The sequence below is a fragment of the Serinus canaria genome, chromosome 2, assembly GCF_022539315.1.
Source record: "Serinus canaria isolate serCan28SL12 chromosome 2, serCan2020, whole genome shotgun sequence".
NCBI lineage: Eukaryota > Metazoa > Chordata > Aves > Passeriformes > Fringillidae > Serinus > Serinus canaria.
This window is the reverse complement of record NC_066315.1, coordinates 51394422-51418408: the sequence shown is the minus strand read 5'-3', so window position 1 is coordinate 51418408 and position 23987 is coordinate 51394422. Positions and strand designations below refer to the sequence as shown.

At 39.0% G+C, this 23987-nt stretch overlaps 2 protein-coding genes across 8 annotated transcripts; one reads left to right on the top strand and one right to left on the bottom strand.

Annotated features, from left to right (window-relative positions):
• The first annotated feature begins 91 nt into the window (after window positions 1-91).
• Window positions 92-6121, top strand: LOC127059329 (mediator of RNA polymerase II transcription subunit 1-like). Of its 4 annotated transcripts, XR_007777026.1 has the most exons (5): window positions 92-810; window positions 1500-2089; window positions 3794-4402; window positions 4836-4944; window positions 6015-6121. XR_007777026.1 is itself a non-coding variant. In XM_050971791.1 (3 exons), exons 1-3 carry the CDS (start codon window positions 242-244, stop codon window positions 1633-1635), a joined length of 303 nt encoding a protein of 100 aa, XP_050827748.1. In that variant the 5' UTR covers window positions 92-241; the 3' UTR covers window positions 1636-2491. The 4 variants fall into 4 exon arrangements, 1 of the variants encoding a protein (XP_050827748.1); XR_007777025.1 differs by having other exon boundaries at window positions 3794-4944; XR_007777024.1 differs by lacking the exons at window positions 4836-4944; window positions 6015-6121 and having other exon boundaries at window positions 92-299; window positions 702-2089; window positions 3794-3996.
• YAE1 (YAE1 maturation factor of ABCE1) lies at window positions 5880-12398 on the bottom strand. Of its 4 annotated transcripts, none has more exons than XM_009098959.4 (4): window positions 12320-12398; window positions 11160-11464; window positions 9422-9543; window positions 5880-9021 (listed from the first exon to the last, which is right to left on the bottom strand). In XM_009098959.4, the coding sequence occupies exons 2-4, from the start codon at window positions 11274-11276 to the stop codon at window positions 8598-8600; spliced, it is 663 nt and encodes a 220-aa protein (XP_009097207.1). In that variant the 5' UTR covers window positions 11277-11464; window positions 12320-12398; the 3' UTR covers window positions 5880-8597. The 4 variants fall into 4 exon arrangements, with proteins under 4 accessions (XP_009097207.1, XP_050827746.1, XP_050827747.1 ...); XM_050971789.1 differs by having other exon boundaries at window positions 11160-11297; window positions 12320-12383; XM_050971790.1 differs by having other exon boundaries at window positions 11160-11297; window positions 12261-12343.
• Window positions 12399-23987: the final 11589 nt, after the last annotated feature.

The window sequence follows — 23987 nt, the reverse complement described above, 5'->3', positions numbered from 1 at the left end:
CTTTGTGTATGGGAAAGATCCTCTGCTATAAATAAAACCTGCTGTAGAGACTTACTGTGCCTGTATTCTCAGATAACATACAGATATACAGAACATATATTGAACAGATATTGTAAGTAGAGATGTACTCTTACAAGAAATCCCCTCTGCCCATCTACAGTGTTGGTTTTTTCACCTTTGTGTCAAGGTACCCTACTACTGACCTGTGTAGTAACCATTTTTTTATTCCTCAGGAACCCCAATGAACATTGAATTTTACATTTCTCCCTATCAAGTTTTGGAAGCAGAACTAAATCATGGTAAAGCTATTTCAGCTACTCTGCTGTTTCAGCAGAAATAGCTGACAAGATTTTTTCAATACTACCTGTTTCATTAAGCAAAGTTAATTAGGGGAAGCTCAGAACTGAAATTTAAAATTCTAGTTTAGTAGAACAGTTTATGTGATGCAGTTTTGCACAGTTTTAATGTCCATCCGGAAACTATTTTCCATGTCTTGGTTGTTGATTCAGCTATTGCTGCTATCATCTTTGGGCAACTTTGGCCTTTTGGGTGTGGTCAGTGTAGGCTTCTCTTCACTGCCCACACCACAGCGGCTGTCAGTTGGACCTGATCTTCCAAGTCCTTACCATTGTATATTTTGTATGCACAGGATTAATATACACTAAGTTAAGGAAAATAATGCCATTCTCTTTCTCCCTCAGGTTCCCAGATATGTGGAACAAAAACAGTTGTGACTGTTGAAGGCACAGATACACTCCACAAACTGCCTCTTTCTCCATTAATTATAGAGCCTCAAGCTGGACAGGACAGGTGAGGCTCTGGCCACTTGTCAATACAGATATGGATTTACAAGTCCCTGGCACTGACTTCTGCATAACTTAGATTTAGCCTCTGCTGAAACAGGAAGTTCTGTTTTATTTATGGTTTTATGCTCCACAGCTACACTGTCTATAATCTGTGGCCTTTACAGTTTTCCCAAATGGACTTTGAAGGTATCGTGTTCATATTGAACTGTGTCAGTTGCATTAAACTATGAATTTATTCAAAGATTTGAAGCCAGAAAGAGACACTGGAACAAAATTACTGAACTTCCTAGTATTCAACGAGCAAGTCCTTCATAGATTCACAGTAAAGAAAGCATATGCTGAAAGATATTGCACCTAAAATACACAAAATAGTTTGTCATCCTACTATGGGTACTGACACTTCACCTCTCTCTACCTCAGTGTTGTCTGGAGGGGAAGTCTGAAGTAACTTTCCAAACTAAAATACTTCAAAAAAATTTCTTAAAAACACTCAGTTTCTGTGTCTCACTTTTCCTTTCTGTCAGTTTTCACATTAACCATGTTGTTTGTAACTTACAAAGCAAAACACTTCTCAAGGCAGAAAATGTATGGGACATAATAAACTGCTAGGGACCTAATAGTGGCCTTGCATTAAGAGTCCTTGTTATGGCAATTTCTGTAAAAAACCTTTAATTCTGACAATTTTTTTCCTAGCAACCCTACTTTTTTGCAAATGACTGATGAACTCAGCATGGATTTGCCAGCCCATTTTGTTCTGAAGTTTCATCAGCCTGTTCCAATGTCTTCATCCAGTATTGAAGAGATACAGAAGCTCACAGGCATGTTATAATTGTTTTTTAAGACTGAGTACTTCTGTGACTATGCATTGCTTATTTGCTTTTTGCTTCCCCATGTTAAAGTTGCAAGAAGAATTTGCTTCTTTGGCAGAACATATTCTGTTCTACCAGTCCAAGTATAACAACCAGTGCAAAACACAAAAATTCTAAGGAATATATGACAATTACAGGCAAAGTTAAACACTCTACCTCAAATTCCCAATTGCAAAAAAGGGGAATAAGAAAGAAAACCAATATTTTTGTCTTTTCAAAACATTGGGTTTGTTTTTAATTTTAGCTTTCATAACCTACTGTCTTAACCTAATTGCTAATAAAAATAATGACCTGATTTCAGGAATTCAGATTTCTGGCTTGAAACTAGCTCCGCTGTATGAGCTAATTGTTCAGTCTACTCTTAAAGAAAAATGCAGTGAAGACTTGTCTACAAATAAATCTTGTTTCTTTGTGGTAAGTATAGTGTGCATCTGATACACACTGTGCTGTTGCACAAGATATATATATCTCCTGAATTACCATTTCCCCATAAGCAAGCAATGTAGGTTTCCCAAAATCTCAACAAAAGTGCTCTTTAGGAAACAGCTCAATTTACGAAGCAGTGTTAGAGCCTTTCATGTAGTGAGCTTCTCCTTCTCATTAATAAAACACTGTGTTATTGGCTGCTGAAATCACACTAATTGTTCTGTGTGTAACCCAAATATTTACTCTTCTAATAATTGCTCAGAACTTTATCATTAATGCCTAAAAAAGAAGGAAACTTATTGACTGGTGTGAGGAGCAAGTCCCAAGAAGGTACTTACCTAGATTTTTGAAGATCCTTATCATGCTGCATGTTTTTACAAAAGGGGTTTCTTAATTAGATAACAGTGGGACTATTGATTCCTTTTAAAGGGACTAGCAGGAAGAAAAATATTAAGTGTTACAACAGTGATGCCAACTGCTATCTAGAGACAAGGTTGTTTAACTGAAGAAGGCTTTCCTTTTGATAACTGCATTATTGAAATACAGTTGCTTAGGCTGCGTTAGATGTAAAGTTTTAGAACAGAAAGTTGTGGCTAAGATGCTTTCTGACAGATTTATGTACAAGGCAACTACAAGACAAGCTTCAAAGATCTATTTTTTTTTTTTTGCTAGGAAACAATGATTTTGTGATTCATGGACGCAAAAGAAGAGGGTATTTTTTTTTCTGTTCTACTAGAAATGTTTGTAGAGCTCATTGCCTGCTTAGTTCTTGGACCTAGAGGTTGTGGTACAGAAGGTAGTAGTAAATTTACACCATGCCAAAATAATATTTGGCATAGCTCTTCTCTTCTGTAAGATGGAATTAATCTTTCATTTCTATTAGATGCACCTGAAAGGCTCTGTAACTTTTAAACAATTCCCTAAAATATTTGTACTTGGTGGGAGGTTTTACTTTTGAGTTTAAAGATTTTATTTCTAAAATTACTAAATTGCATTTTAACCTTGAAATGAGTGTAGGGAAAATATGTTTGATCCATGAACACACAAGGAAAAGCTCTTCAGCCTTTGTTAATGTATGCCCTCCTCATTAACTGCCCTGCCCTGTTCTTAAGGGGACATTCCATTTGGCATCTGGAAGTAGGTAACACCATACTCAATTTCTAATTTTGTCATAGAATCACTGCTAACATGGACAGGTGGTAAATTTTTCTTACTATTTCCTCCTTATCTTCAAGTGAATCATCAGGAGATATTCCAGCCAAACATATCTCTCTAAAGAAAAAGTAGTAGTGATGGAGGTTGGAGCAACATCTGATGTCCAGAAGAGATTTCCAGCAAAACTGCTATCCTGTTTGTGCAACTGTCAAGCAGCACTACTATGATATTATTATTTTGGTCACTAACATTTTTATAGCCTATAGGGCTCTGAAGAGTATTTGGAAAACTGATGACACTTGAACTCCTGACCACTTGGCTCTGGGTATATTTGCCTAATTTGGATGTATTTGGGAGGGAGAGTGGATCTCATTTAGCTTCTACTAAGGATTCTACTAGAAATGCATAGTTACCATGGACATGCTAAAAATGTATCTTTCAAAAATATTTTTGTTGTAGATTGTACAATTCCTGATAACATCAAGCTTTACTTTCCTATTTTCAGTCCTTAAAACATCACCATTATTTGTTGCTTAGTCTCTTCCAGATCATCCAAAGCACTGTTACTTCATAAACAACGGCTCAGAAAAATCAGGTTTAGCAGGAGCCTTGGTCAGTAAAATCCCATTTAGCCATCCAAAGTGCGTGCCTGGTGTAATAGAGATTCTTCGACATCAAGTGGCATTTAACACTCTTATTAGCAGCTGTGTCTCTGAGAAGCATATAAATGAAGGTACATTGTGTGGCTGGAAGTGATGGCACATCACTTATTAGAGACAAACTAGTTTCTAAACTGGGTGTTGACAGATTTTACTACTCCCTTGCCAAAACTGTCATTACTTGTGGAGTACTGTAAATGACAAAAAAATTCTTAAAACTGTATTGATTAAAAAAAAAAATATATGTTTATTCTATGTACATAAACTAAGATGTCAAAGTAATGAAAAATCAGACTATTGTAATAGTATTTTTAAAATTCTGACATGTAATTCAGCCAAAAAGAATCCAGCTTCAATGGTGGATATCACTAAACAGTATTTTTATTTCTAGATGATTCAGAACTGCTTTACTTCGAAGTGGTACCACACAAGAACACCAGCTTTTCTGTCTTTTTCCTTCATCCTGTGAAAGAGAATTTAGCCTGTGGTACGTGTGGAATAATTGCTACTGTCTTCTTTACTGAGCTGACAGGGGACTTGTTTCTATCTAGGCTTTTGCACTGTGTTTCTCAGTTACAGTCTAAGGGCCACTCACCAGCGTGCAGGCCAGGAAAAAACACGAAGTGCACGTACTTGTGTATAAACTGCTTACTAGGTATTCTGTACTCGGAATAATACAGAAAGTAAATGCAAATATTAAAATCCTGTTTTGTCTCGGCCAGCATATAATTAATAAATTGTAACTTCCACTGTTTCTAATGTAAGTATATTAAACAAAAGCAAGTCAAGCAAATATATTGCTGCAAATCTCTTTCCACTGACTTCAGTCTTACATCTCTTCAAGCATCAAAATAAAAGGATGGTTTTTGATGTTTGTAAGTATTTCAAACCAAAGATTTTTCTGTTCTGTTCCTTCTTAGTGGTAATTGATGTTATAAGCTCTAGAAAAGTCCAATGTCACCTTCATTTAAATCCTCAAGATCCAACTCTAAATTCTACTGATGACTTTATAGCAAGAGTTGTGAAACGGTAAGTACTTTTATTTCCTAACAGATGTCCACCAAATGGAAATTACCATGTGCATTCATAATGCCATGAACTCAGCAAGTGGAAAACTTCACTCTACTAAAATGCTGTAATACAATAATGGGAATAAGTTACTTCAATGTCTTAAGTATCTCTTTCAAAAAATTTAAACATTAACAGTGATGAAATATTTCTAGTAGAAAGCATGTGGAAGCAAGGAAAGACTATTGAGTGAAGAGTTTTAAAAAGATGCTTTTCTGAAGACTAGCTGATGACAGTCTCATGACTAGTGTAACTTCGAATAGCATGGAAAGGTCTTTTTACACATCTATCTAACAGCAATCAGTGCTTCTCTTTAGAAAGTGAGTTGTATATGGCATGTCTACAACACTGACTCTGGCTTGTTTTCTGAACAAATTCCAAGAGAGCAAGTTGTTGTGATACATGAACATAGGCTAGACAAACTGATTCAGAACATAGTCTAAGAGCACTAAGAGTGATTTGGCATAAGCTAGTACACAACTATTATCTGTTTGATGACAACAAAACCAATGCAGGTTGGATTTTGAACCTGATTTTAAACAAGGTACTATTTTTGGAACCAGGTTAAGAATGGGAAAAAAACTCCTCCAGTATAGACAGTGTTTTAGAAAGGATACCTTCTGTACCTGTGTTACACAAAACATGAAGGTTACAATTATAAAACTCAAGAATGAATATATATCAATATTCTTAGTTTTGGTTTTCACTAGAAGTACCCTTATGGCCTTTTTTTTTTTTTTGTCAACCAGACTGACCAGACTTAAAGACCTCCCACTCTTTCAGTCAAAGCTTCTGTGCACACCTAATTTCAAAGACTCAGCACTAAATTTCAGTGTGCCAACATATATTTCTGGTACAGCACATGTAGTTTATATTATGGTTACAATGTAAGACCAGGTTGTACAAGACAAAAACAGAAAGGAGATAATGCTGGTTTTCATTCAGGTGTCAGCCACAGTTTAAAAACCAGAAGTACTTTAAAGAACGTATGATGTCTGTAGTAGTGACTAATGTGTCATTTCCTTCTTCAGTTGCATGTCAGTCCCAGTTGTCATGAGAGCTGTTTTCAGGAATGCTGCCAAGGTGAAAGCTGACAGTGAAACACAAGACATGAACACAGAACAAGAACCTGGATCACAATTGGAGCAAACTACAGATTCTGACAATCTCAAAAAAAGCCTTTCTGGTGCTGGTCAGCAAGACTGGGTAGTAACAGATAAGCCAAATAATACAGAGAGTACAAAAGAAAATCTCTCTACGGCCAAACTGGAAACTCTGGGTGATAACATGGAAAAAAAGTAACCCCTCACTATGCATGGAAACCTTGTGGAGGAAAGTAAATCCTTAGCTAGTATAGAAGCTGATGTCATAGCCAAAAACCTGATGGTTTCATAAACAAAAATGAAGTCTACTTAGTAATTTGTGAATGGTATCTCCTCTTTGCAAACTTTTAAATATGGGAAAGTAATTCCCTTGAATCTGCTTCTAACACTGTTCTATTAACCTTTATTTTGTCTTGTTACTAAAAACCTCAAAAATCATTGAGGTAAACAAGATTCCTTCTAGCACTGTCTTTTTTAATTGTTAGAAGGTAAGGCATTACTTTATTCTTGGTCAAGAGATATGTGTGGCTGACAAAGTTCCAGCCTCAATGCTGATCCCAATACAAAACTTTTTCACTTATTTATGCATTTTTTTGAGAACAAAGACATTAATGTTCATTGGTTTAATTTACATAATTCTTTTCATTAATTAGTATTCTACTCCCTATTAGTTATTGATGTCTCTTTGTGCTAATCTGGTCCACACCCTTTATTCCTTCTTTTATCTTTTTCTCCAACTTTCCAGGCCTTAATCTCCTCCATATCCTCTGGTTACTCTAATGTCATTGAAGAGCCATAAATTTAAGATGCCCAATCTTCAAATTCCTTTGGCTTTGTTCATTGAAGATTGTCAGGCTTAGTTTAAACAAACTCAAGGTTTCGGTGATTTAATGATCAAAGTAGGTCTGTGAAGAAACTTAACTGGTGTTGGCTAAAAGTGGGCACTGCTTACAATTAGTTAAAAAACTAATTAAAAATTAGTTAGGAAATTATATATATATTCCAACACTGTCTGCACCATATTCTACCAGAATATGGAAGAAATCTTTATTTAACATACATGATACAGTCTATAACACAAGACAGGGATTTGAAGAAAAGTAATGTTTATCCATGTCAATATTATGCTAAATAAATTGAAAAAAAGTTACTTGAACAATTTTTGTATATAAACAATTAATGTAGACACCCCTCTTTGTCCACTATTTTATAAATGCATTCAATCCAAGACTCTGAACTGCAGTTCTGCTTACTCCTAAAGGAAACCAAAATTACAGTCTGTCAACTCCTGACAGGGTAACAGTCTTTAGTAAGAATGTTGTATGAACTCAGGCTCTAAAAAACAAGGAATTTTTGCCTTAGATTTTTTTTTTTTTGCCTCCAAATATGAAATAGCTTTGTGATTATTTTTTTTTAATTATAGTTTACTGTTCAAAATCTTACTTTGCCTATGTCTCGACTCCCCTTGTCTCCAATATGAATGAGTTACAGGAAACTTCCAACAAGTAAGCTGGGAACTTACTATAAATCAATTTAATATAAAACAGATGCATTCACAAAGAAAAAACTTCCTGAACAGAGCAATTTAAGCTACAGTGAAGGGAAGCAATGGGAAAACAAGTCAAATACAGAATACTTACAGAAATACAAAATAATCAGAAATAGGCATGTGTGGCTGATGTGTTTCTAAGAGGTAGTGAATAAGCCTGGCTTCCTTAAAGAGCTTGAGAAAAACTTTGGAATGTGGGAAAGAGTTCAGACTAGATAGACTGACAAAATAAATACAAAAATAATAAAAGGGTGTTCATTAAACTAGAAGCATGTTTAGTGTGGTCTGACATGGTAAGAGCAGATGTCTAAAAGTAAAACAATGAATTGTCAGCAATTCTGTATTTGAGGAAAATGGTGTGTTTTCAGCAAAAGTGACAAATATAACTATATAAGGAGAGAAAAATAGTTTTTAACAGTGAAAGTGCATTGCATCATGGGTAGAAAAGATAACACATAAAATTTGACAAAAAGTGACTCTAGTCACAGCACTCTAGGAATCAGCAGCATATCATATTCTATTTTGCACACAGCACATCATCAACAGCAGCTTATTCTGCAAAAACACTGACCATTTCCATAGCACTGAGCATTTATTCTTTTGATATTGCAGGGGACCAATTTAGAGGGGCTATTTAATGGACCCACTTCATTTCCAAGCTGCTGCCAAGAAAAAAATGAGGGTGAAATGGGACCTCCTAGCACAAAACAGAAACATGTTTAGTAACTCTTCGTAAAGCTTTCAAGTCACTGCCCCCTTCTGTGCATTTTACCTTTAAGGTTGAAAGTGAAGGGTTTTGCCCAGAGCCAAAATCATGGCGAGGATTTACAAAAATTACTTCTACTGTAAAGCATCAAAATTAGATTTTCCTAAAGCAAAACTGATGCATCAGCCTGTACATGGCCCACAAACTAAGAATCAAAATCAGCTGTGATAGTTTTAAGCACCACAAGACAGAAAAACTAATGTTCCAGTTGCTGGACATGATGGAGTACATCCAGTGATAAGCCCAGTTGCTCTACTAACCAAACAGTCTGCATTTTAACCCAAGCAAGGGTTGACTTTTCAGGATCTGTGCAGAGGTTTGCCTTGCTGCACTCAGAATGCAAGGAACCAACCTCACCATTATTCCTACAAATGTTTTCACCGGAGCTGCCACAGTCGTTGTGTTTTCCATCTTTAATTTCCCTGTACTCCGTCCCAGCTGTGTGATTAAGGTCCATGTCCTGAACTGAGTCTAAAATGTGTCCAAGATGTGGCTGTTCTTCAGTAGAATTCAGATACTTAAGCACATCATCTTCATGCTTTCCAACCACATCAAGAAGATTATTTATCGTACTTAGAGCAGAATCATGTCCATTAAAATGACACCAGGATAAGAGAGCGCTGAAAAGTGAACAACAAAAGTGATTATATTCGTCTACGTAGATCTCCACTTGGTGACAAGGTATCTAGTATCATAAATACATTTATGTATAATTCATGATTTATGGGAAATTCAGGCAGTAGAACTAAATATTAAGCTTAAATATGTAGATTCTGACAATTTTGGAAGAGCAACTGAAAGAGAATTTTTAGAAATTATACTTCTAAACCCAGGAAGGCATTCCCTGTCCTCAAGATGTGGGAATTCTCAGGTTGTTCACTTTGGACAGTCTCAAAATGTGTGTGTGTGGGGGGGGTTTGTTTGTTTTTTTGGTTGGTTGGTTTTGTTTTTTAGTGAAAACAAACAAAAAGCTGTATGCGTGTTCCCCTGTTACACATCCTCCACATACACTTGACCTACTTCAGGGTTCCTTTGAACTGGCCACATGTAATCATCAGCTCGGCACCATGTCTGTAACCTTGATTAAAGCCTGTCTGGAGTGCAAGTTCTTTCCCAGCCTCAATTCCATCCCTATAGCCTTCCTGTAAGAAAAGCAGGGAAACAGGTTGCTCAATGTCACAACATGACAAAGTAGACCTCTGACAAATACATAACAATAATAATAAAAAAGTTTAAACAAGTATCACATCTTTTAAGTTACGGCTTCTATATCTGAACATCCTTCACCACTACACCCCTACTGCCAAACCAAAACATACTTGCTGCAGTATACTATGATTTACTGACCTGTAAGATACAGTTTTTTACTTTTCCCAAAAGTATTCCCAGAAAGTGAGAAAAGAGGGAAACTTCTTTTAAAAAGATAAAAAAAAAAAAAAAAAAAGCAGGTTTGTTTTTAATGATTAACAACTTTTTTGTGAGAAATGGACTTAGAAGTACCACATAGACTTCTTTTTTCTATCTAAAAGGATATACAGGCTGCCAATCTTCCCCTTTAGCAGAGGTACTCTTCTATCTGTAATCCATCTACATGGAATCCATTTATTTTCACAAAATTAACTGCTGAGCATTGCTCCTTTATTGGCTGGACCTCACTCCATTCAAGAGTTATACCAGAAAAAGAGACAGTGATTGACGGAGTCACATATAAATACACTTAACATTGGGACTGCTTTCTTTAAGTAAACAACTAATGATTGTAATTCAAATTACTTCCTTTATATTATAACCACATCACAAGATTATTAGAATAATTCTTAACTTTTTTTCATACCAAAATTCCAAGCTACAAAAGTGAAAACTCCTATCTGCTCATGGTGGCCTTGCTAGAAAAGTGGTCTGGAGCACAAAAATTTATCTTGCCCAACATACAACTCCAATAACACGTCATGAATTTGCAGTATCTACTCAAAACCATCAGAGGGATTTCTGTAAGAACACAACACAGTTCCTTAAGAAAACTAGTCTTTTCATGGAACTCAGATGAAGGAAACTACACCGGGTCTGCTGTAATACCATTCCTCATCAACTGCCTACGCAACTGTTTCCATCCATGTTCTTCAGCCAAACGCTGCTCACCTGAGAGCAGAGGAGCCCTCCTGGCCCCACTCTGAATGACACAGTATCTGTCGAACTCATCTGTTTACGAACTTGGTTTGTTCCCTCCAGAACTGCAGAGAGGCAAGGGCTGTGGAAAGCAGCTTTCATAAAATGGGTTTTTCACTTGGAGAATAAATCAACCAAAGACCTACACAGACCACAACGCCCAGTTGTGGCTGCACATGGAGTCACACATCTTACATTCTGACTGACGAGTAACTCTACTCAAAACCCCAAATGTCTCACATTTCTTTATTAGCACTGTTCAGCTCTGTCGCCCTACATTTACTAGGGCTGTACCTACAAGTACAAAGCAAGTAGCTTGCAACACAATTCAGCACTGCCTTTTACAAATGCACATGGCTGTGCAGAAGGAGTCAATGTCTTTTGGTAAAACAGTACTTTGCTCTGGTAACTACTAAGTAGTGTTTATGTAAATTTCTGCCATATTTTCCTGATATTCAGAAGAAAGTATGCTACAGTAACTTTTAAGCAGCTAGTTTTACTTTTCCTTTAAATCATTCACATGTATATCAAGTTAAATGTCAATAAATCTAAAATGGCAAAAAAGTATATTAAATAATTTTTATACAAATACCTTCAATCTCTTTTTCATAGTGCTGTTCCATTCCTTCTGTAGTAGATACATCTCATCTGCATCTTCATCAAATATATCCTCATTGGATTGGCTGACTGCTACTTGTACCCAGGCCATAATACCAGTGCCCTATGACCCCTGTTTATGTGGTAAAAAAACACTGAGAAACTCTCAGAAGTGCCTCTGGTGAAGTGTCAGATTAGAAGTATTGGCAAAAAACGGTGAGCTCTGAAGAGAAGCCAGGTATGGAGCTGATTATTCAAGCTGTGCATGGGAACTGGGCACTGTGTGCCAATGGGGTGCGTCTGTCAAGAAAAAGAAGTGAGATCATCGTTCATAAAGTAACTTCTGAGATATATTAGGGCAACTTATGATCATTCCTTCCCATCTTATGGCACTGACAGACATATGGACACCAACGCAGCATTTATGAATACTGCCAGTACAAGGACAGCTGGCAGAAACAACTTTATGACTTGCTTCCAACAGCAACTGATAAATCATCCCATACAGCCTCCACGTGGTGCCCTAAAACAAGTTGTATGTATACACACAACTTTGTGTATTTATATTGTGTACACAATTTACTACACACAGGTTAATACTTGCACAGTTAATAACTGGGAAATACTTTCACCTTTGATTTACAGTTTTCTGATTATGCCAAATACTTAACTATCTTATAAAACAGAAACAGTCCTTTCTATTTTGAATAAAGAATTAGCAAGTGCTGCTGCAGTGGAAAGTAGAAATTTTCCGGTTATTTAATCTTTTCCTATGACGAAAACTTTGAGAAGCGTCTCACAACTAATTCATTTGCCTCGCTGTAAATTGTTAGAACACACCAAGACTTCCTTGCGGAGCCACCGGCGGCTCTCAGATAATCCAGGGCTCTGGGACACGACCGGCTGGGGTCCTGCAGCCGGCGGTGGGCAAGCGGGGTATCCCCCAGCCCCACAGCCGGCCCGGGCCGCAGGCAGCGGCCAGGCCCCCGCCGCCATCCCACGGCCGCGCACGTGCCCAGCTTCCCAGGAGCAGCCGCGCTAGGGGGAGCCTTCCTTCTCCCCGCCCGGCCACGGACGCTGCCTCCCCTCGCCTCGCCTTTCCGCGCTGCTCGCACAGCTGCCGCTGCCAGCCCGGCCCCGCACACTGACTCTCACCGCAGGCACCGGCACTCGGCCATCTTCACTAAGGGCAAACGGACGCCGGCGGAAGTAATTGCCACCGACAGCCATGACGTCAGAGCCCGTCCGTGACACTGGAGGCGCCATCTTGAGTGAGGGCGCACCCGCCTCCAGTGGCCCGGCCCGGGGTCGGGAGCTGCTGCCGCAGTCGGAATGCCCTTATCCCGTCATCACCTCCCGCGTTCTCAGGAGGGAGCGGCATGTGGCTGCCTCGGCTCCCACAGTGACCGCAGGACAACCCTAGGGTCAACGCGTTCCTCGGGGCACCAAGGTTTCATCGTCTTTTCAGTTATAAACTGTGGACTTGAAAAAATAATAATGAAAAATCTGCCTTGTTGACTTCAGAGTCGTCAAGCGCTTTATGTGAAGCATAAAGAGGATAGCCCTTAAGCTATCCTCTACAAGACCCAGGTATTACAATGAGAAATACTTTTTAATATGAGAGATGCCAGCGGGAGCCAAGTGTTTCATTGCTGACTTTGACTAGAGAAAACAGGAATATCCTGTTGACGTAAATGAAACATAAGTACAACAATGTTGGTGCATGCTGCATTTGGCTTATGAGCATAAGTTTAAAGCTGATTAATCTTCATGAACACACAATATATCAAGCTTGAATTCAAGCTGCCTGCTTCTCCGAATTGCCAGAAGCTGTTCAGTGAAGGCCGCCGAGTGCTGAGTGCCCTGCGGGCCCCTGGCAGCCGGAACACCCGAGAGGCCGATTCCCCGTGGGACCACACTCCCCACAGCCAGTGCCAGGTGTCCCGTCTCCTGTTCCAGGGGTGGCTGGTGACATGCCTTTCAGCAGGGCTTGGGACACTGCACGGACAGCAGCAGGGCCTGTCTGTGCTGCGCAGGTACCAGGAGATGAACAGCGTGCTGCAAACTGCAGCCGCTGCACTCCCTTTCCCTCAGCCCTTCTGCTCTGCAGGCAGCCCGTCCTCCTGCTTCTGGCCCATCTTGGATGCTTCCTGATGGCTGAATGCTGAGGTACGAGTAGCCAAGTAACCAAATCTGTCCAGAAATTCGTGTGTCAGGTGTCAAAATGACACTGGTGCCTCTGGATGGCCCTCAGCAGTTACTACATATGTCAATGATTGCTGATTTCCTGGCCGATTTATGTCACTTTCAACTCCTGTCTGGCTAACACTAGCTTTGCCATTAAAAAAAAAAAAAAAGACAACAAATGCAGTCACAAAAATCCCTTCTGGAAACAAAAACTTTAACTGGTCATAATGACACTTAGGAAAAATTCACCAGGTGGAAACAATTCTTCATCTGGCAACAGTACTACTAAACTTGGGTTAACCCTTTGCTTATCATCTTCTGCTCTGTCTCATCAGCCTCTTGCTCTTCTGGAAAAGATACACACGTCATGGCTCAGGGAAGCCATGAGTTTCCTAGATTTACACTATCAGTTTAAATGTCTTAAATTTAACAAAGTTGATCATCCCACACAGATGTTTAAGAATGTGTCTTTATAATTACGAGAAAAAAAAAAAGAAACCCTTTGTTTCCATCCCTTTCTGTATTAGCTGAGGGTGGATAATTAGGTGAATCATTGTATACATAGAGCAATATTGTTGGGATATGAAGTACAGTTGCAACTTGAAGACAATTGAGTCTATGTTGATGGAGGCCTGGACAGGAGTGCTGGGATTGAGGGTGAGGTGTGATGCCTCAGGTTGTGGATGTTTTCCACACTTATGTGTGCTCTAAATGGGACAGTGTCTGTGTATTACGGTGACACTGTCAAGATATATAACAGAAGATAAAAACAGGAGAGCAGTATTTCACAGGCTAAAAGCCAGTTCTGATATTTTTGCGCAATAAAGTTGCCTGAAATTGTGAAAAGCAAAGTAGTTGACTTGTGACCCATTGTAAAGTTTGCCAGTGCCATATCTAAGTTTAAAACCAGGCTAATTTTAGGCTTAGGGTATCTGATGTACCAAAGGTACTTCTGGAACATGCGTATCTCAGTGTTGTGGTTTGAGAGGAAATGAAGTTTTTTTGGGATGGTGTGGTTACGCCAGTCGGTGTTCAGATTTTAATATTGGCACCTGGTTTGTCCACTGAGGGCATGGATATGCCTCTGAGAACACAGGGGGTTAAAAGCTGTGAACTCCCAGGGGAATTTCCTTTTGCGTTCTGGTTTAGAAGAGAGCAGACCCTCCCCTGCCCGGCTCCGAGCTGGGCAGGGCGGGAGGGGAGCCATGCGGCTGGAGGGAGGTAAGCCAGGCCCAGGCCGAAGGGTGGAGAAGTACTGCACTGCGAGGGCTTTGGGCAGCCATCCCCCATTTCCCCTCCCACCTGGAGGGAGAGAGAGAGAAAGCAGCCTGTGCCTGTGATAGCGCGTGAAGGAGAAGGGGGGGAGGTGCCCAGCAGGGCAGCCAGCCGTGGGAGTTCATGAACCAAACCGGCAGAGCCTGAGACTTCTAACCCTTCTTGGGATGATGGAAACCTTGCAAATGCTGATTCCTCCTGGAGTTGATGAGATAGAGTGGGATAGCAGGAAACGGACAAGTGAAAGATATTGAGAGAAGTTGAGAAGAATCCTAGGTGGGAAGAGATGATGGAGTGGCCTTTGGCTGGACTTTTCTTGGATAGCCATGACAGAACCCTTGAGTTCCTGTGACACAGAGACTGCCTTCTAGGGGGAGGCAATGGCTCAGAGCCAGGAGAGTGCAGTGATGTGAAAGTGTGTGAACAGGGATGACGGGTGAGGAGGGTGGTGGTGGTGCCCTCCGTCTTCGAAGAAGAGGAAGATGATCTCTGTTCAAGAGACCCCTCGGCCCCAGGGGGTGAAATTTGGGGGGGACAGGTGTCCCAAAAGGAGAGGGACTGTGCTCTTTTTTGGAACTGGACAAAGCATCCTTAAAGGGAAAAAACCCTAGAAGCAGCTCTGATCCATGTGTAGTGGTGAGAGCACTGGACATTGGAAGGAAGAGGTCACGATGGCAAAATGTTCTCCGGGCGGTGCCACACGTGACAGAAACACGAGAAGTTTCGACTGTTTCCTGGGGAAGTCTGTGGTGCAAAAGGGACTCCTCTCTTCTTGAGGAATTGAGAATTGATTATCTAAAGGGTGGTGATAGACTGAGAGATATGATTTAAAGGGTGGTAACAGAATTAGGAGATTTGGTGGGGGGGAGGAAGAAGAAATTTGGAAGGTTTTCATCCTGTATTCTGTGGGTTTTTCCTTGTAGTTTTAGGTTAATAAAGTTTTTTTTTTCTCTCAATCTTAAGTTGGATCCTGCTCTGCTCTGTCTCTGATCACATCTCACAGTAGATACCAGGGAAAGAGATATTCTCATGGGGGCACTGGCATTGCGCCAGGCTCAAACGATGACACTCAGCAGTTACTTCCTGCTTTCCTGGTGTAGTGGGGAGAGCTTCTGGAGGGGTCAGTACACAGTCAGAGCTTAGTAGTTACAAGAGATTTCAGGAGATCATTACACTGGAATTCTGCCAGCTTCATCTTAGCAGTAAGGTTTGCCATTAAGCAATCAGCCATGAGTGATCCCCATAAGAGAACTATACTAGCATATTGTCATAGGGTGTTTTTTGCACCTTGGCACCTTTTGCACCTTTTGTACCTTTGCACTGTTCTTACTGCATATAATGCTTCAGATAAAGCATTGTTCCTATTCAGATCATTATTATACAACTTTGTCTCTCCAACAGAAATGGATGGGAGCATCCAATAGATTTTGTCATAAAGCAGACACCTCAAGAATTCAAGCTTTTTTGAAGGGTTGTTGATTACCTTGGGCTGGACTTGTATATGGGCCACTCTGTGGGGCAGGTTCCTTTCATTCTCACTACAGCAATTTCTGTTGCTGTGTGCTGCTGTCTCTGGCAGAATTGAGTAAAGCCTTGTGAAAGACCCAGGGCAGAGGACGATTTACACCGTAAATTGTTCTCCAGTCATGCAGTGCTTATGGACTGACAGAGCTGTGTTTCATTGACTCCAACTTTGGTAGTAACATAATTCTTTTAAGAAATCACAGCTCTTAAATGGTATTTGGATAAATTTCAGCAACATTTAAAACATTTAAAAGTTTAAATGTTTACTTTTCAAGAAAAAATCATAATGAAAAAGAGCAGGCTATCAAAATGTGAGGAGAATGGAAACAGCCAATATTTAATAAAGATGGCATAGGCATTCTCACCAAACATTACACAACGTTTCTGAAGAGCCTCTTAACCATAAGTCTCTCCCAAAATGTGTACATATTCTATGGTCAGGTCTGTAGTCTTTTCTGGGTGTCTGGCTCTACTGCCCAGTCAAATTCTAGGCTGTTTTCTGTGAATATCATGATAACAGGGCGTTGGTAGGACTGCCTACAATAGCATCAAGAAAGACATACTCACATGTAGTCAATGTCTCTGTCCTGATCTTGAATCTGTGCATCTTTTCTCCATGCACGGGGTGGTGGGGTTGTGCACTGCTGGCTGAATTTCAGTAATAATGCAATGACCTCCAGCACATAAATACTATGCTACCACAGAGAAGGAAACAGTGAGGAAACAGGTGAAGTGCAAGGTCATAGGCTTAATGAGGTTTTAAATATTGCAGCTCACAGCACAGGAGACTATAATGCCCCTAAATTGAACAAGAGGGTTAAAAGAAACTTCTAGGATCAATGAGTATTAACCAAGGCATGGTAATAAACATACACTTCTGTATTTTCCTATAATAGCTCTCATACAGTATTAATGCAATTTACAAGTGAAGCCCTGTCACCCTCTTCCGATGAAGGTAACTAATACATATGAATTACTTCTCTGCTTTTGTGAAATCACTCCTCTCTTCTTTAATAGCATACAATAATATTGCAACAGCAACTCTTTGGGTCAAAATGTCACATTTAATGTGAGAAGAAAATGGAAGAATATGGAAAAGAATGTATCAAAGGTAAATGTCTAACCTTCACTTCCAAGCACCACAGGAGTCTTAATAGCTCTTTTGCCACTACTTCTTATGCAAGTATTTTCAAGGGAGAGGATGCTTTTTCTACCTCTTCCTTCACCAGTACAACCAAAGCAACAGAATTTTGATAGTTAAATATTACGACAGGACAGTTTTCTTATTTGCAGAATCATTACCATTTCAAATCCTTGCAAAGAAAACTTTCCTGTCTATTTCATGAACTGCCAGCAGTTGGGCTTAAAGTGAAGTGGCTAAGCAAAGGAGTATTTTTCCCCCCTGCTTTCCCCAGACTTTCTTTGAATATCCTCCGGGCTTGCAGCCTGAAAAACTGTAGTCTGCACTGCTGCATGCGAAGCAGAGCAAAAGGTACACTTTATTAGCAACAAAAGAATTATCTTCTGTCATTTTCCTTAGTTTACTCCTCAAATAAGCAAAATTTGTTGTCCCTAGAAGAAACCCGTATTTTAATTCTGGAGTTTTGATAACAACTCTAACAGTACAAAAAAGATAGTATAGCTGAGATAAAAATGAGCTGTATACACATCCCAGCTCAAAAATAATTTTGACAGAACAGAGTGTAGTATGGGACTACACTATTATTTTTAGAATATACAACAGAGAAACAAGGAAGGAATATTCCTAATTGTCTTCAATCTGTTGACAGTGAGCTTTTTACAGTGTGAAATTCCCCATGAACAGAAAAAGGTTATATCAATGAGGGCAAGAAAATGAAATAAGTAAGTTCTACATTTTAGTTGTGTAACTGAATCATGTGTCTACTGAAATTGTAATATGAGAGATGAGTCTCACTGGGTTTATATCATAATAAATCAGGACTCCAAAGCTTTCTGACTCAGATATCCTTAAGTAAGATTTTTTTTATGCTGAGCTGCCTTTTTTGTTTGTATCATATTTGATAATAATATGCAAATGTTTACTGTAAATGAAATTGGTCCAAGGAGAATGCTATATTCTGCTTATGGATTTCCCCAGTGAATTGCATCTCTATTCAAATTACGCAGAATTTTTGTCACACTTCATTTCTTCCGCAGGAGAGAAATGCCAGCTCTTTTCTTTTGGCAAAGAGAAAAATTGCTCTCTCTGTTATCCATTGTATAAACTCAGGCAAATGCTGACAAACTGCAGGAATAGCAGCTGTACAATGCTGATCCAATTGCCTGAAGTGAATAGAACTGCTAGAAGTCATAAAACTTGTGGAGTGCACTGATTTTCTTGGCACCTGAAACCAGGAGAAAACAATTGTTTCAGTGGCAATGCACAGTTTCAGAAAGGTTGAGGTTATGACAAGGTTGGTTAAATGGTGGCTTTTAAGTTACATATGGATTGTGAACAATTCCAGAACAGCATGTATGCCATATCTGCAGCATATAACTGGTTAGGTGACTGTGCTTGAACAAAGGCTGCTGGACAGCTCATATCTCAGCTGAGGGAGAAAGTGAGCTGGCATTGCTGGCATTGCCCTCTTGGGAATCCCTTCTACAGGCAGCTACAGTCTCTTGCAGAGCCATTGTCACCTGCAATGGCTACCTAAGGTCCCAGAGGATGGCCCTGCTAGCTGAGAAAAAAACAATTGTCCAGGACAGTATAATGCTGGGCATGGAAAAATGTTTATGCCCCTTTTGTCCATTTTTACCTTAAAACTGCTGCCACAGCCAAACGACATGTTTGACATTACTGCACCATCCCTGGCAGGGCAATTGGGCAGTGACTTTCCCTTCTCTTAGCTCCTTTTCTTCTCCCTTTCTTGATCTTATCCTCTAACCAGTGCTGAAAGAGCAAGTATGCTTTTGGCTCTGAGTTATGCTCAACTACCTTAAGATGATAGCATTCAGATAGTAGCTAAATAGGGATTTATTCTCCTGCCTTCCCTTGAATGGGATTTTATAACTTCCATGGGTTATTTTCTCAGACCTGCGAGTACAGATAGGCTCCTCTTTTACAATTACCACTGGTGTCAGTGGCAGGTGCTATCTGGAAGAGCAAGTGCAGATGCCATGCAGCCAAATGGACAGGGACTTTGTCATTTAAACAAGATTAAATGTTCCATGGACATGTCTTGAGCATTACTCACTAATCTGGAAGAGACTGAGCAAGGTTTCTCACACCTACTCCAAATTTATTTTACAGGATTTAACTATGTAAATTTACATGCAGTTACCTCCCCAAACTTTGCCACAGTATCTTGCTCAGGAACAAACAAGTGCAGTTAATTTGATCCAACAATGAACTGCCATGTAAAAAAGTAACATTAGGTACTTTTTTTCATTGAATTGGTGTAGTCAGTATCTGTCACCTTGACTTACACTGAGAAAAACTAGTTGAGGCTAGAAAAACATTGAGGCTAGTGATTTCTGTGGGTTACTGATTTCTGTGGGTTTACACTCAGGGTAACACCGTTCTCAGTGTGCAGAATCACAGAGAAGGTGAACTTCCTGATCAAATCTTCTGAAGAGGGAGACTTGATAGTTCTTTAAGAAAACTGAAATGTCAGTGCTCATGTTGCAAGCTCTGGCCCAACTTTAGAGTAAATATATGATACATTCAAAGCCTGAAGCTGCCTTTTTTTGCTCATTCAAAAGTAGCAACGAGTGGCTCAGTGAGGCACACCATGCAGGCTTGGCTTATATTTTAAATAGCAATAAAGAGCCTCAAAATTCTTCAAAGAACTAGAAAAAAGAGTTATGAACTATACTTGCTTTTTGTGAAATAAATGAGGTTACATCTGCAAAACTATGGATTGTATTTTTCTACTGACTCAGTAGACTCATCAGCTGACTAATTGCAACTAAACAATTTTACAAGTAATGCAGCAATTACATAAGCAAAACCAGAATTAATTCAGCACCATGTGAAGGCAAGGAATCAAATTCCATGGTAACATGTCAGGAACTCCAAGTTAAACGAAATGAAATATAAGGGAAACTGATTTGAGGCAATTTGTGCTCAGAGATGACAAAAAGCTCTCTATAGAAATGGGTTACTTAATTTTATTTCTTCCTTCACCAAGATTCCAGTAATTTATCTTTCTAATTCACTTATAGGCATCAATTTCTTGAAGAAGCTTTGTTCAGATACATCAACTCAGGTGAAAAATACATCTAAAAAGGGGAACTGTGATATAATTTTAATTATGTAGCAATTGCAAATTGATCACATTGTATATTGTTAGGTTTATAAGTATTACCTTTCTTTGGAATATTAATATCAAGGTCCATTCTTGTTATTTATAAACATGGTATAAACTTAAATTAAATGTCAGTCCTGTTCCCAGGACTCTATAAAAATTTCACATTTAGAATATTTTTCTGAATTAAGTAACTAATTAAAACTTTTTTGTGGATTCTGTTGAGGACCACCCTTTTTCACAATGTCTGGCAAAGTAATTTACAGTTTATTAAAGAGATTGTTATTTAATAATTTGGCCAAGGAAAATCTTCAGGTCCTCTGAGAATCATTTTAGCTCAGGGGGAATAGTTTCCTTTTGTTTTCTAGCAAGAAAGAGTATGTGGTACTGAGGGTTGCATTGTCTCATTATGCAATATTAGCTTCTCAGGAAGGTCCTCAGAATATATTAAGACATAAGATGGTGTAGTCTGTGATTACAGGAGACCATAAAACCTTGTCTTGTTGGTGGTTGCTACTTCCAGCTTTCAGAAGCTAAAACAAGAGACAAAGCTCACTTCCTGATTGATTGATGGGGTAATGAAAATTATTGGTAGCCCTTAAAAACACCAGTGATTTTTTTTTAAAATCTCAAATAATGACTCCTTATCATTATATTTAAAACAAACATTTGTCTGTTTATTGTATTAAATGTAGGTAGGCATGTGCACACTGATTCTTATGTGTATTGTCTGCAGACTCTGAGGAGCTCATGAGTGTATTTCAAATTCACTTCAACAAGGGCACCAGGCAGTGTTATAAGGATTTTGTAAAAATCCATCCTTCAGAGTCTTGTAAGTAATCTCTTGGATATCCTACAGGCTTGCCTTCATAAAGCTTTCAACACTGAGTTGAGTGGGCTGCATGTGTGTGAAGCTGCCCTGATTGAAACGCCAATATTCTCTCTTTGTCTGGGCTCTGAAATTTACTATTGCAATAAAAGAGAAGCATTCCCTTGCATACTAAACTGAAGTGACTGTGAAGAACAGCTACTGAAGCTCCTCATTTATTTCATGGTTTCAGTCTAATTGACATCAGCATTCAGTCCTTTCTACTGGCCTATTCATTGTCTCCCTCTCCTGGAGATTCAGTCTGGATTCAGTGTACTACAAATTCATTACTGAACTGCAGTCCCTTCCCTTCCCTCTCTGAAAGGAAGGGGAAAGAAGAAATCACCCTGTAATGACAAGAAAAGCATATTTTCTTTTTTTTAACTCTTAGGTATTTCCCATAATACCTACAGCAAGCAACCAACACCACCCCCCAGATCTCCCAGACCAAGATTCTATGTTAAGAGGATATTTAGCTATCTCTCTGACTCCAAAGAACCAGTTCAAGAGATATCCTAATACAAATATTTCTTAATAGTTCATAGAATGATTGATGGGCAAAATATATTGCAGACTATGTATTTTTGGCATATTATTTAATCAGCAGCAATAAAAATGTTCTTTTTATAAAGAACATGAATAATTTATTTTAGTAGTAAAGGATGAGAATTCCTGTAATGCATCATTTGCAAGAATGATGCAATGAGTTCTAACCAGAATCTGGAAAACAATGAAAATGATGAAGGGCCACTGGTACCCATTGGTTCTTCCATAAGAATAGGGACCCAAAGAGTGTTTGAGATTAGTACAGAAGAACTGATTTGGCATAAAATAAAGAGAAAAAGAGGGCAGACTGGGAAAAATCTTGCTTCACTTGGGGAAATAAAAGCAAATATTACGAGTAGGGAGGGCACAGAACATGGATAGCCACCAGATAAATGCAATTTTATGGGGAGGAGTGTTAGGAGAAGGATGTGGTAACATTTTCCTATGGTATAGGTGGTATTTTTTAATACTGAATACACAACTGAATGCTCTCTTTAGCATAGTGCAGACTGTGTGGGAAAATGGACCCCCAAAACCTGGCATTTTTGTATCTCTCTCCTGTTCACAGGACTCATCCTCTTCTTTAGGTATCCTTGATATTTACAAGACAGTAGTTGTGGGGACCATGAAGCCTTAGAGCTCAGCTGAGGTAGAGATGGTATTGTCAAATAAGACAATTATGAACTCTAGCATAAACACTAAGAAACCAGTAATTTATTCCAAACTTACAGTTTACCACATTTCCAAAATGCATCAAAAACATGGTATAAGCTAGAGGGTTTTCACAGCAGATGCTATGTATATAATGTGGCCTTGATAGATGCTATAGAGCATGGGGACTTCTGGTGAGAGCAGAACCATTTGTAAGATGAAGTATTCATTTTGACTTCTGTAGCTGAGAACTTAGAAATATCCCCCACATTACCACTAGCTGAGAGGAAAGACAGTCTCAATAACCACTGTGGGCTTGGATCCCATGTTGCCATATAGCTAGAACTTAGTAGATTCAAAGTGGCTGAGCCCAATCAAAAAAGTGAGGGAGATCATAGATGTTCTGTTTCTACTCCATTCAGTGGACATTTCCTAAATATTCGGGTGGAAGGGGGTGGGGGGAAGAAAAGTAGAGGTACTATGTGAAAATATCTACAGAATCTAAAGCCATGCAAAAGAACATTCTGCTACTAAATTATGTAATAGTGTGTGTCACTCATTCGTTAAATATCAATAAATTATTTAAAATTTTCTGTAATTTGGCATGCTCCTGAAATCAAATCCATTCCCCTGGGGTGGCACTTTTTTTTGGTTTTTGTTTTTGTTTTTTTCTGTATAGACCTGTAAGGTGAGTTTTATATGTTTTCTTTGGTTTAAACTCTTGATTTAAAATTTTTTCTTTGTGCTAATTAAGAGAAAATGGAAGATCAGTGGATGGTCCATAATTTGATATGAATATCAGGAATGGAAACTAGAAAGATTCTTTAAAATGAGAATAAACCCTTTATTTGACAGATTAGCTGCTGGTTGCTAAACTTATTTCTGAGAAAAGAGTACATATTAGATTCTCCCTTCATCTAGATGTTAGCAGACTTACAAAAAGTCCAGTCTCTTTGCTACCTCTCCTGCCCTGTTTTCAAGCTGCAAGGTGTAGTACTGAGACATGGGCCTTGGATGCAACTTTGCTGACATTGATTGAACAATTGACTCAGTATACAGGATTTCAATGCCTGTGCCCCAGCCAAATGCTGGACATGAGGTAGTCCTCAATGTTAAGGTGGAGGTTGTTCAGTAGCATTTTATGTCTGCAACAAAAAGAACCTTCTGTCCAGTTTTTATCGGCAGTTGATGTTGGGCAATTGGCCAATTTGCTGGATCAGAAGTAGTGGCCTTACCTTAAATATGTTACTGTCATCTTGCTGTACGCATTTCCCCACTCTGTAACAGAAAGCAAGGAACTTCTCAGATTCTAAAACTAAAATTATGAGAATATGTTTAGGCTTATGAAACATATTTGCCTGTATAGTGTCATTAATAAAAATCACAACAAATGTACTTTTGAGTAAATAAATGAATGAAATTTAAGACTGATACTGCAAAATAAATTTGAACTGGCTTTTTTTTTTTTTTTTTTTTTTTTTTTTTTGGTGGGGAAATTCAT